Source organism: Sorghum bicolor, chromosome 1 (assembly GCF_000003195.3).
Source record: "Sorghum bicolor cultivar BTx623 chromosome 1, Sorghum_bicolor_NCBIv3, whole genome shotgun sequence".
NCBI lineage: Eukaryota > Viridiplantae > Streptophyta > Magnoliopsida > Poales > Poaceae > Sorghum > Sorghum bicolor.
In genome coordinates, this window is record NC_012870.2 from 6,790,763 (window position 1) to 6,804,201 (window position 13,439).

The 13,439-nt window shown below is 42.3% G+C and overlaps 1 protein-coding gene across 3 annotated transcripts; it reads right to left on the reverse strand.

The window, feature by feature from the left end:
• LOC8086238 (polycomb group protein EMBRYONIC FLOWER 2) lies at window positions 1,161-12,710 on the reverse strand. 3 transcript variants are annotated; one of them, XR_002447497.1, is made up of 22 exons: window positions 12,553-12,710; window positions 12,011-12,147; window positions 11,834-11,889; window positions 10,926-11,034; window positions 10,673-10,829; window positions 10,388-10,456; window positions 7,504-7,640; window positions 7,223-7,282; window positions 6,735-6,862; window positions 6,421-6,485; window positions 6,025-6,077; window positions 5,709-5,762; window positions 5,570-5,629; window positions 5,127-5,173; window positions 4,851-4,987; window positions 3,909-4,035; window positions 3,764-3,812; window positions 3,063-3,146; window positions 2,895-2,974; window positions 1,873-1,966; window positions 1,698-1,787; window positions 1,166-1,607 (listed from the first exon to the last, which is right to left on the reverse strand). XR_002447497.1 is itself a non-coding variant. In XM_021447351.1 (21 exons), exons 2-21 carry the CDS (start codon window positions 12,134-12,136, stop codon window positions 1,490-1,492), a joined length of 1,806 nt encoding a protein of 601 aa, XP_021303026.1. In that variant the 5' UTR covers window positions 12,137-12,147; window positions 12,553-12,709; the 3' UTR covers window positions 1,161-1,489. The 3 variants fall into 3 exon arrangements, 2 of the variants coding, with proteins under 2 accessions (XP_021303026.1, XP_021303033.1); XM_021447351.1 differs by lacking the exon at window positions 1,873-1,966 and having other exon boundaries at window positions 1,161-1,607; window positions 12,553-12,709; XM_021447358.1 differs by lacking the exons at window positions 1,166-1,607; window positions 1,698-1,787; window positions 1,873-1,966; window positions 2,895-2,974; window positions 3,063-3,146 and adding an exon at window positions 3,454-3,584.

A 13,439-nucleotide genomic window follows, 5' to 3' on the forward strand; every position in this document is an offset into this window, starting at 1 on the left:
CTATAACCCAAGATTTAGCAAGTGAATTTTACCAAGTTGTTGGAGATGCTCTTACTGTATAAAGAAACATATGTCTATTCATAACCTAAGATAAGATATCCATAGGTTAGAAATAACTATGGAAAGAGAGCCGATTATACCGCTGAAGGGTGGTACTATAAAAAGAAACATCTGTCCATTCATAACCTAAAATAAAAACCTATATATTAGAACTTGCTTCAAGACCTGACTCAATCATAAGTTTCTTCAGCACTACTTCGACAATACTTTTCAGTGAACGAACCGTATTTTCCTCACATCAAATGCATTAGCATAAACCAAAATTCACCAAAACAAACAGGGGTCGCAGAGCCCACAAGCATGCAGTCACAGGTTCCTGGCCGAGGTGCCGCCATGGCTAGACAATGAGGACGGCGTGGCTACAGCAATGGCTCTGACGCCGGTTCAGGGCTCGCAGAGTCCACGAGGGTTTTTTGACCTGATCGAAAACTAGATCCAGAACTTGTGGTCCACGCGCAAACTCAAGCAACAGATGCTCCCGAGTCTCAGCTTCATTTGCATACATGGAATGGAATATAAGAGCATCTTCAAGGGATTTTGCAAATGAATTTTGTATTTGGTGTTGTTTGCAAAGTCACAAACTCATTTGCAAAGTCTAAAAATAGTCCAAGAAACTTTATATTTAGACTTGACAAACCCAAAGTGTGGACCCCATCCCAAAACCCTACAAACAATGGCCGCCATGCTACAGGAATCGAGCTGAGAGAGATTGAGATCCATGGAGGTACCTTGCTGGAGGAGGCGCGTGACACCTTGGCGGCGGAGGGATCCTTCGCGAGGAAGCTGGAGGGCGGGCGCGCATGGCAGCTGGAGGGACAGCGGGCATGCGCGGGAGCTGGAGGGCGGGCGCGCGTTGCAGAGAGGGAGAGGGCGGACGAGCGTAGAGAAATTGCACGGAGGGTGGGGGACGGAGTCCGACGTGGAAGACCGAAATTGTAGATGCAAAGTGGTAGGAAGGTTTGCATATATGCAAAGCCTCAACCTCTATTTGCAAAGTTAACCAAATTGCAAACCTTATTTGCAAAACCATTGGAGGGGTATTTTCTACTTTTTTTTTGCAAATAGGGCAATGCAAAGTTTATTTGCAAAGCCCTTGGAGATGCTCTAAGGACTGCGGTGAATCACTTCATTTATCATTATCATCCATACAACTCCATCTGCCAACAACTGGATCAATCAATACAATGAGTCATGAATGAAACAATGATTATCTCGGCCAAGGATCCAGCTTCGCCCTCCTAGTTTCTTTCCAGGTTTTCCAGGTGGGGGGTAGCTACCCTTAAACCTTAAAAGTTAAAACAAATGCTGGTATGGTCCATTCAAATTCTTCCCATAGTTGTTTTCGGGTTCAGAAGTAACCCCTCGAATTGGCAGATCTACATCCAGTGCCATTATACACAAGTTGGCCAACATTTTTTTTGTATTAAATTTACTTGGGGTCCGAACTTCCGTCTTGGTAGCCTTGAAGAATTGTGTTGCAAGTATTCATGGCACGGGCATCGAGAAGGCTGTGGTTCCAGAGTTTAATCATGAAGAAACGCCAGCCCCTGTTCATCAAGCGAGAAAGTTGCAATAAGATATGTAAACATGCATAGTGGAGGATAGGTTGAATTCATATTTCAAAAGCAGACACTCACCACAGCAGGGCAGGGTTTTGTACAAGCTGTTGTCCATGGCATCTGGAGAATGCCTCGCAGGCCCAAGGTATATGACCATCAGCTAGCACCCTGCAATTCGGTTTCAGTAGCTAAAAAGTAATAAAACAAACAAAAAACAATGATTGAATATTGTCTATTGTTATGGAATGGCTACCGATAGATGGATTAGCAGAGAGAGACCCTGGATAGACACCCTTCCTCCGGGACTATCTTAGATTTCTTCTTCCTTGACTCTTACATGATGGTCCCTGTTATACAGACAACTTATTTGACCCCTAAGTAATATCCTAACTGAATCCATCTATCTTATTTCCTTTCCTAACAAGCCAAATCAATCTAATCTAATGAGGTCCGGTACTGTTCACGCGCTACGGTGCAGCGTGCCCCCCTGGGACGGCTCCACCTAACACTATGAATCTAGAACAACGAAGAAGTTAAATTAATCGTGGCAGCAACCATAGCTGGTATATGGATCAATGGAGGTGCAAGACTACTACACCAGTGCAGGTGATAATGGAGATAAAGTGGGGTAGAGGTGATAACGGAGATCAAGTGGAATTGTTAGTTGGAGGAGGATGTTAATTGTGGCTTTGTTTCCGCATGCATTGGCGTGATGAAGAAAAACAGGAAACGTAATTTTAGGTAGAGATGAAAACAGTCGGGAACGATATCATCCATATGAAAACAATTGCCAGTTGGTCAGAAATTTCTCTGGTTTCAAAGTTTAACTATTCAATGGTGGCTACAATATGGTACTGAAAGAAATTAGAAAATCCAAGTGTTTATAGTCGTAAACAGAAACAAGCCCCTGTACACGAGATTTTCGTTATAGTTTCCATCCCTGAATTTAGGCCTGTTTGGATAGAGGGACTAGGATCAATGTAAGTATCAAGTATGTATGACTAAAATTTGAACTAAATTCTTGCTTTTTTATGGTAGCTGACAATAGTGTTTTTCACTTAAGATTGTACAAACTACAAACCTCCTCCGTATTCATAACTATGCAAATACAAATCGTGTCCATTTCTAAAAACAAGGCAATAGTCGTTCCATACAATAAAAGACATCACCATGAAGTATAGATTTTTGTTTTTTTGAAATAGCAGGTCTTCGAAAACATCCTATCTATCGTGATAGTTAGAATAACGAAGGACATAGTGGGGACACATGACTGACCTTTGTTTTCGAACAAATGAATTCCACATATGCATAATAAGCTTCTCATCTTTTGTAACATCAACAAAATCGTCAAGCATCTGCATTTCAGCCAAGTTAAAATAGTAATGATTAAAAAAGCAAATATTTTATGTTTCCAAAGAGAAAAACAACACAATCTCATCTTACCCTTCTATCCTCAAAGTCAGCAATATCATCATCAACCTCGTCTTCACTATCATGATCTGAGAAGACTTGTTCCAATGGCATTGGCTACAACAAAGTGCATTAATGTGATCAAACTAGACTTCAAATGAAGGCATTAATGAACAAAGAGTCCAAGTTGTAATAACAAGGATAGCAAAGGGGCCTGTAGCCTAGTTGTTGAAGTGACCTTAGTAGCATCCCAGGTCCTAAGTTTGAATCCCCATGGGAGCATGGATGAACCGACTGTGGTGGACGGGTCCTCATGTAAGGGACTAGTAGTGGGTTGGGCCTCAAAGCACAGGTTAAGGCATGTACCATAGGGCCTGGCATCCCCCGTGTGTGTGGTGTTGGTGGGTTGGGGGGAGGGGGGGGGGGGGGGGGTTGCTTTGTGACCTATCTCGGCCCAGGTCCATTTGAGCTCTTGGCTTAAGTAAAATACCGTGGGGACGATCTTTCTCCCACCAACCGAGTTTTTTAACAACAAGAATACGCAGAGCCAAAAATCTACAAAAAAGAGGGACCAGAACTATCACAGAAGTACAGAACTAACATGAAAATATGCATTCAGTCAGAAAGGTACGCAAAAGTAATATAATAACAACAATTGAATACAGCCTAGGTTCCATAATATGCGCACACATGTACAAAAGTTACATGGAAAGAGGTGACTGGTTTTTACTAACCTGTGCCCTGTGTGAATGGAAGAACTGACGCTTTTGCAGCAGTTGTCGACTGCCAAATAATATAAACACAAGCAAACAGTTAGTTAAGCATGTTGCAATAGATGCACATTAAGAAAAAAAAATGGTACAACAAAAAAAACATTACTTTCTGGGGTCAGATCGCTCAATAGATAGTTTCCTCGACTTCCCAAACTGTAGCACTGTTGGTAGTGAAAGATTGCTCCCATGTACAGGCTGACTAGGGTCAACTGCAGCGTGTGCTACAGAAAGCCCTGAAAAGTTTTTACCATCAGAGAAGTAGGGAACATAACAGATGCAGAAAATGCTAGAGCAGGCAGGAAGTAACAATGCAGGTTTTTCTCAGCATTCGGAGTAATAATAATAATTAAAACTTAGAAATAACTAGTTGAAAAGACAGTAGCTCAGCAGCCCTTTTCACTTAGTAAAAGTAAAAGGTTCGACTTTCACTGCTCCTATAATGCAGTGCATCAAGTGTTCAAGAAGGGTTTTATGCACAATGTGAGATTATCCAACGCTCTGGGTGACAAGTGACAACAGCAAACTGCAGAATTGAAGGAAGGAGACAACACAGTGGATTTGCATGATTTACATTTACCATCAGACCAAACATATATTTAACCAAACCAATAAGACAGGAGAACAACAGATTTCAAAGTCACATCAAGTAGAGGTGTAGTTGATGATAAGATTGTTTTTGACAGAATAGCTTTAAGAAATTTCAGCAATTGGCTAACTGCTTTTCTTTATCTTTAGATCTAAGTTGCAAATAGAGATATTTATTGTGTTTCAAATTACACAAAGTGTAGAGAAGAAAGAGGCAGTTGTATAGCATGATTCGTTTGAACTTAGTTTGATTTGAAAAATGAACTATTGACCATGATATTTGAAAACAAAAAATTAGTAGCTAGCTCAGCTTTTTCTTATCATCTTTATTGGTGGTACTTGTTGGGTTGCATCTCTACTACCCTACTTGGGATTTAAAAACTTTGTTGCTGCTGTTGTTCTTGACTAACTTTTCTGCGGCAGCTTAAAAAGGTGCAGTAGTGAGCACAAGATGCAAATGTACCGTTCTCCCTTTGTGCATAGTCATCTTCAGACCCTGCCTGGGCATCTTCATGTGATCCTGATTCCATAATATGTGGGTGAACATGCCTGAATTTCTCAGCTGTCGTTTCCAACCTTCTACGCTTCTTAAACCTCGAGCTGATTGAACATGATTAGGCAACCCAAACATATAAAGCACCATTGGGTGTGTGTGTGTGTGTGGGGGGGGGGGGGGGGGGGGGGGGGTGGGTGGGTGGGTGGGTGGGTGTGGGGGGGGGGGATGGGAGAACAAGCATACCAGTAAGAAAATGTTTGATGCCTTGGATCAACTCCCTCTGCCACAGACTGGATATAACTGGCCCATTAGTTAATAAATACAAAGTTCTCATTAAAGAAATAAACAGTATCCACCATGCATGACTATCCTAATGCCAAGCATGTAGAACCTTATCCCACAGAAAATCCAGTACGGCATACAGTCTATTATTTGAAGACATTTTAGGGAAATGTAGTTAATTTTCTAATGTGAACTACTAATCAATTGTTCATGTGCCATTTGATTCTGCACTCAACAAACAAAACACAAAGCTAAGAACAGCACAGCAGTAGTAAACACATGGATAGAAGAACACTAAGGGGTATCTTGAACACATGCAAAGTAGAATTAAGTCCATCAATTATGTCTCTAATGTATATCAATATATGTCACTGTAATAGTCCTATATCATATCACCAATTTACCTCAGTTTTCCAGGCATCAGCCTTCAGACTAACATTCACAGCCTGGCACTCTTCAGATATCTGTGTGACAATAAAAAAATACATTAAAATTACGAAGATGAAGAAGATTTTGCATTGGGTATTCCAGAAGTTTATGTACCCAGAACTCATAGTGGAACAGGTCATGTGATGAGTTTAAGTGGCATCCCAGGCCCTAGAATCACCATAGTAATGATATTAGATACAAGTTGGTAGAAAGGCAGAGTGAATGTAAGAACAAATCAATTATAGCAGCACTAAGTGACATATGAATATAGTAAAAAATAATAATTATAGCAGCAATGTGTGAAATAACTTTAGGATATGTGCATTATCATAAAGTGTAGCAGGTGAGAATCTGACATCATTGACCACATATAGCAGCACTAAGTGACATGAATATAGTAATAAAAAGAGAACTCTGCTTTAGTTTTTACCTTGAAGCTTCCACATGGTACCAAGCAAAATGGGCAGGAAAAATCTTCAGTAACTGGTAAGAATATATCAATGGGATGTATAAGAAAAAGTGAAACATAAAAGCAACAAAGAAGAAGCAATAAGAAATCCTGTCCACCGATAGATGTTCCAAGCATTAAGCATTTTTTTGTCTGTGTGTTCGTGCATCCTAATGACTGTAGAATGAATAGTAAAGTAAGCTATTTCTCTCTGAGATTCTTAGCACACAGGTTTAGTGAATAAGGCAGTACAAGAAACAAATACATGGAACTAGAAACAAGAAAATGCATGATGCAGCCTGGCAACAGCTAAAGTGGATGCAATCGAGGCAGATGAGGGGAAGGGGGAAAGAGGGAGCGAGAAGGGGGAGAGATAACCTTCAGTCTTTTGCATTGTATTATTGTAGTACTTGTAATTAAAAAGTACATTTCCAGCTCTCAACCTGTGCAACACAAAATTACTTGATAAAGCATTGACGTAAAGGATGCACCAAATACTAAGACACTAGGTGATGTTAAGGTATCATCTATGTGGTCAAGGCAATCGAATGCAGCACAAGCTATTAGCTTCATGTCATGTTCTTTAACAAGAACAAGCAAAATATGTAGAGAGAAATTGAAGGATGCAGTAAGAATAAGGACAGAGAAGTTACTAAATTCTAGAAAGGGGACTATGCATGCATTATAGTTACCTTATGATTTCTGGTAATAACGAAGGTGGGACATTATCATATGAGTAATTACAATAATAAGGAGACAAAAGTAATTCTCTTGCACCAGCCTCTTCTGCAGATATGCATACTTCTAATTGGTATGAACCCTGCAACAGTATAGCTTAGTAATCTCAGCAAAACTTAAGGTGTCGCATCCTACAGACAAAGTTTACTAAATTTCATTAGTTACAATTACAACTGACAAACAGGCTTCAGTTCCCTACATGTGTAACAGAACAGTGATTTGCAAAATATTTAGCAGTGTTTTTCTCTCACAACAAATCAGCCAACAGTACTTTCTGCCATGACTTATCAGCCAAACGAACAAAGTTGAAAATTTTCCAAAATTATTGTCTCTTTTTATTTGAAGAATTAAATTGAGCTAAAAGATTGGTGGGGCAGGGCAAGTTCCTCTAAATTTGAAGATATAGATTAAACATGGAAGGAAGAAACAGGAAGGACCTTACCGTAGCATCAACCTTATGAGAGCAAAATGTCAAACAACTGTCTTGTTCAAGAAATTTTGGCTGCAGCATTAAAAAACGATGTAACTTTCAACATAAAGCAGAGAAAATAGCAGTCTCTGAAACATGAGAAACAAAACAAGGAGGAAAGTAAAGCAGAATCAATGGAATGTTTCCTGCTATGCAGATTCCAACCTGTACCATCAAATTCAAGTAATTTATCGCATGGATTGCTAAGTTGAAGAGTTAGTTCATATAAGCACAAACGGTTTAATTTAACATACCTCTAAGAAGCTTGGGCTCATTGTAACTGTCGAAGCCAAATCCACAGCATCTCCTGTACTTAAAGTCACACATTTCTCCAAAGAGGATGCAAGTACATTAGTCGGTATTTTACCCCAGGAACATTTCCCTTCAAGCTCTGTTTAAATGCATAGCAAAAATGGCTGTTAGTCAATTTAATAAGAATACACGTCTACAGTTGGCTTACTTTCAACAGCTAAACAACAATGAGGATCTGCTTGACAGGAAGAAAGGTTAATCCGATTACTAATTAAAAAAAGGACTTATCAACAAGCTATCCTGGCAAGACAAGTGATCACATAATGTCAGAATATTCTGCTCATCTGATCACTTCAATTACAGTATAGCTGAGCAACATAGAAGATTTTCTCTAAAATAACAGAGCAAAAGATCCTGTAAAATGGACGAACTCGGCGACAGTGAACTCCCCGCCATTCTCGGTGCAAAGCACTCGGAGCTTGTGGCCGTTCTCCTTCGCCGCAGCTTGTACTTGCTAGATGGCATCTGCGGCAACATCCTTGGGTGGCAACGGGACGGCCCACATGAAGCAAGACGTGTCATCTACCAGTAGAAGGAAGTAGCGCCACACGCCTAGAGCTGCTGGTGTCACGAGTCCACATAGGTTGCCGTGAACAAGCTCTAGTTGCTCATGCGCACGGTACATTGCTTGGACCCCCTTGTCGATCTCCACCACGGAACCTTCATCAAGCTGACCGAAGCTCATGGAGTTGTGTAGCGCCGGGGTAGACATCGTGCAGTATGCAGTGCTCGCCGGTCTTGCCTTCGAACACGATCTAGCCAATGCCTTCAATCTCCACCCTTGACACGTCACGAATCTCATCGAGCCAGGAACGTTGGTATCGAGGTCGGAGAAGAGCTCGCGACTGCCGGTCATGTGGTGGGTGGCAGCACTATCGAGTTACCATTCGATGAGCTTGTCCTTGCCAGAGCTAGTGTTGAGGAAGGCACAGGCTCGCAGCTCCTTCATGTCGAGGTTGGTGGCAAACTTGGTGCCGAAGCTTGAAGCATGCGCCTTGCCGCTGGTGTCCTCTACATCCGGCTCTAGGAAGCCGTGGGCGACGAACAGAGCAGCCTCCTCCTCTGCTTCCATGAAGTGCATGCGCCACCACGCTCGCGTCAAGGATAGGGGTAGTCCTTTGCCCAGTGACCAACGCGGTTGCAATCGAGGCAGGTGTCATCGTGGTTCACCTTGCGTTCGCAGGCAGCGACTCCAACCTTCGCTGCTTGACCGTTGCCATCATGATCTCCCTTTGGCTTCCCTTTCTTGCCACCGCGTGGACGCCAGCGGCGCTCCTTCAACGTGCTGGAGCCGTCTCATCCTCCTTCCGCCAAGCGAGCCACTGCTCCTCGGTGTACATCAGCTTGCCACAGACGGTGATTGACTCGGTGAGAGGTCCTTCATCGCGATTGTCCACCGCCTTCAGTCTCCCAATGACCTCCTCGATTGTGAGGTCCTCGAAATCGAGGAGTGTCTCTATCGCGATCACAAGCTAGAAGTACTTCTTCGGCATGGCACGCAGGAGTTTCGCCATCACACGCTCCTCCATGAGGTCCTCATCATCGTGGCGAGCCATCTGCTGCTTGAGAGTGGAGAGACGGATTGCAAAATCCTCAATTTGCTCACTAGGGCGAAAGAAGAGGTTTTCGCATTTTCCCAGTCCCTGCAGAGCCACTACAACGTCGCCCAGCGAACACGATCGACGCTAATGCCGTGATGCGCACTGCAGCGATGGAGTCCCACGCTTCCTTGGTGGAGCCCATGTCGGCGAGAGGAGCTCCCATCTCTAGAGGAACAGCGGTGAGGATAGCCTCGAGCGCCCGCCGATCGACGTGGTACTTGACGAAGCCGCCATTGACGGCCTACTAGAGCTGGCGAGCCTGCATACCTTCATGAGAAGACCCTACTCGTCGTAATTTGTCTTGGTGAGCATCGGCCACGGCGCGCCCACATCGCTGTCCTTGTACACCGTCTGGACAGCAGGAGACATGCGACTGCCCCCGCGTCCACGGTGGCGCTCCGGCGATGGTGATGGAGCGCAGCGCCGGACAGGGCTCCGCAATCTTCTAGGCCTGAGCCGCTGTGCTGCGTGCCTGGCCGCCTTGATCGCCTGCGTGGCTGCTGTCTCCGCAACAGCAAGACGCGCAGCATGATCGGCATCCGGATCCAGCACACCAGCATCAGCTGCGGCACCGGGGTTGATCACCGCACCGTCAGTGGCTGTGTGGCGCGCATGGTCGCTGGAGGTGGACATGGCTCAGCTCTCTCAAAACCTAGGCTCTAGATACCAATTGTTGGCCAGGTAACAATCACAAGTGGGGAATTTTAGTTCCGCCAGAGGGCAGCTTGGCCATAGGCCGCTTATTGCATTATATAGCAAAAGCATACTTGGTTTCCAAGAAAGAGTTCAACCACTACAGCATATTCTAGTGCATAAAGTAGATGCTACCTAGATGCTAAAGCATCAGCTGTAAACAGCATTACAGTGAATAGTAAATAGCTAAGATAGATAACCAGATACATAGAGAGCAGCACTAGGCTTAACTCTCAAGAGCTAGGTATTTGAGAAGACAATTAGACCTCCTACAATATAAAGAAGCAATGCACAAACGGCTAATTCAAACAGAGTGGAAGTCATATCTCTGCGACAAAGGCAGAGGTTCAAGTCAACACTAACTACATGTTAATAGGTTTCTTGAGAATTTTCTGCGATTTAACTTGTGTTTTGTTGATTACTATGTCTTGAAGTATTTTTATTAGCCAACTCTGCTATTTTGTAAAAAAAAAAAAGTAATTTATTGTGGCACATGCTGATCATCAGCCATAAAATGTCAACAAGAACTTACTTTGGAGGGAAGATCTTTCCACATCATTCCCGGAGCAGCTATCTTCACCAATAATTTGTCCTACTTGCCCTATTCAAATAGAAAAGAATTTGATGACCAGCAAATGAGTGGAAAGGACAAACACCCACATGAGGGGGCTGTTTGCTTTGAAGACTGGAATGCTTGCCTGGCCCAAGCACCTCACCCAGGCCGTCGATTTCCAGCGCCTGGGGCTGGATCGACTTGCCTGGGCGGGAGCCCCCAGGCCAGGTCGTCATCCAAACGAGCCCAAGATGCACAACTTACCACAGCTAATTAATATAATGTTAAGGTTGCAAGCACGGGAGGTTGACAAATTCTTCACATCAGGGATGATGAATGTGGCTTCAGTTTTGCCTTTATTTCCAAATTCACTAAAATTTGTAAGCAAGCAAACCCTACTGAATCGATATATCGGAGAATGCTGAAAAATGAATCATGCATCAGAAACAAAATCCTATAGTAGGCAAACTTAAAAATTCATTACTCATTTTCACAAACTAAAGAGAGTTACACTTACCCCTTCAAGCGAAATATTACTGGTAGGTCTAGCTAAAAGTACATGAAGGGGAAAGATATTCGGTGCTTGTGTATTTGCACTTGCAGAAAGTGATACAGTTATTTGAATCCTGCATTGGTAGAGATAAACTGTCAAACACGGACCAATAACGGCAACAAACAAGTTTCTTGTTTGAACAGTGCAGGTGGTTCATCAAAAAGATAACACCTGAGTAATTATCTACTATGCATATGAAGAATATGAAGCCATCTAGTTAAGACGCCTACTAAAAGTTGAAAACTTGGAAGTATAAAAAATAGAAGCATGTCAGTGTGTGGATTGTTGGTTATTGTTATGTCTTCTCTTCTACAAACCTCATTGACATTTATGAAATGTTTTGGTATTATATTAATGAAAAGGTGTGACTAAATTCAGAGCAATTCCCTTATTTAGCTGCTGAGCATTCAGAGCAATAAAAGACTCCAGATGTCCCACACAAACAAATAAATGACTGTAACTCCAATCATTTGGCACCAAAAGAATACATGATCTTTGGAACTGTAGCTAAGTAAAAACAGAATCATGAGAAGAAGACACCAACAATTAATATCATTTGTTCTATGTACATAGTTCCTAAGGAATAGTAAAGGAAACTGGAAGAGAAACTCCAATAAGCCTCAAATGATCTTACAACGGCAATAGCCAAAAAATAACTAACAAAGAAACTATAATCCTAATCCTAAATTGGTAATTTGTACCACTGGTGCTGAGCACTCTTGGCTGTGCACATGCCCATGCAATGACATTAAACATAAGGGACATAGGCACCATATTGATCCTCACTTATCAAGCTGTTGAATTGAACATGGAACAGTACACGGCGAGGTGCAAATGTTCAAAATATTTGACAGATCATTTAAGGGCCGAACCTCTTTTTTCTCCTTGCCTGTATCTTATATAGAAGGGATCTTTGAATAAAAGGGGGCTGCCAAATATAGAGAATAATTATTATTGGTATCTCATAGCATGCACAGGAAACAATTACTGGTAAGAAACAATATGTGAACAATGTTACGACAGGATTGCAACTGTGAGATGAAATTTACATTTTTAACGGCTCGCCTCTGGATAATATTGTACAGCTCAATTGGCTTGCAATACAAGGCAAAACTTCTTTCTGCAGCGAGTTGCTCGTCTGGAGACAATCGAGCCCTAGAGTGTTGAAGGCACATCTCCAATATTCCTGCGCAGAAACACAATGCACATCAACTAACTTAGGTACAGTACCCTTTCTCAAATCACTTAAGGAACGGCAATGGCAATGCTTTCATGGTTACAGACTTAAAGGTCTCTAAAGAAGCCGTATACAAAACAAGTTCCCTAGTTTCCAGAATCAACCAAGTTAGGTACCACATAAATTTCCAGTGGGCAGCTATTTAAAACTCCCAAAAACAGGTATCTGCAATGGAGCTTCTCACTGCCTGCCCAAACAAGGGGCGGATCCATGGGTGTACAAATATAAACCCAGTAACTTTTGCAAAAACTTCAAAGTTAGGAGGATTGTCAAATAGCTAAATAGCTTTAGGTTAGGGTTTCCTTGCTCAGCTTCGCACAGCATAAGGGAAGGGAAGAGAAGTGGTGGGAGTACCTGGTGGGTGATCGTCGCCGGCGAAGAGACCAAGGAAAGCCTCAGCACCTGGGCCCTGGCCTAGGGCGGCGGCGGCCCGACAGTCGTATGAGCGAGAGGGTAGCGACTAGCGAGAGAGAGAGAGAGAGAGAGAGAGACAGGAGGGAAGAGGGATGCCGCGGACGGAAGGGGAAGCAGGTTATGCATCGGAGGAAAAAAAACGCACGGGCTTCTTGTGGGCCGTTTTCAGTTTCTTTGAAAGTTTCTGTTTTTTATTTTTCTTTCTCTCGCTTTTATTTTTTCATTCTTGTTAATTTCATATATTTTCTTCATTGAACACTATCAATGGCTAATACAACATTCGTTTTAATATCATAACAGAATACACACACACACATCAAGTGTCCAATACAGTGATTTAATTTTTGTAGTTATTAGTGGTAGTTATAGCTTTGGCTGCAGAGGTAGCTGCAATGATCACAAACGAATGGGCACATTAATGTTAAATGAAGACAAGAATATTACATCTCTATTTATTTTTTATTCTTTTAATAAAATTGAAAAGTTTTATTTTTTTTATGTTGATCGTGGCGTTTGTATTATAAATTAACATTGGTAACAATATAATATCGTCCTAATAATTCCATGTCAAACTAAAACACAACCTCGACAGCCCAATTCTATTCTCACGGTCGTTCAGTGATTTTCTATCCAGCGAACGGTCGGTCACCCACACTCCTCCCCCCACTTCTCTTTCTCTCTACTTTTGACGTCATCATGAAAAAAGCAAAATATTTATTTCAAATTACTATAACTTTTGAATGATGTATCTATTTTTAATTCCATCTACATCGATGTGTTCAACGTGACGAGGCGAACAAAACTAGACCCCACTTCTATATGTTTTG

Bases quoted from the DNA above. Each gene is read 5' to 3' on its own strand.
- LOC8086238 (XM_021447351.1), bottom strand. From the start codon at position 12,136: ATGTGCCTTCAACACTCTAGGGCTCGATTGTCTCCAGACGAGCAACTC. The intron at 3,147-3,763 runs GTTAGTAAAAAC...ACTTTGTTGTAG, and splicing joins TCCATTCACACAGGGCACAG to CCAATGCCATTGGAACAAGT. The intron at 1,788-2,894 runs GTCAGTCATGTG...ACCGAATTGCAG, and splicing joins TCATTTGTTCGAAAACAAAG to GGTGCTAGCTGATGGTCATA.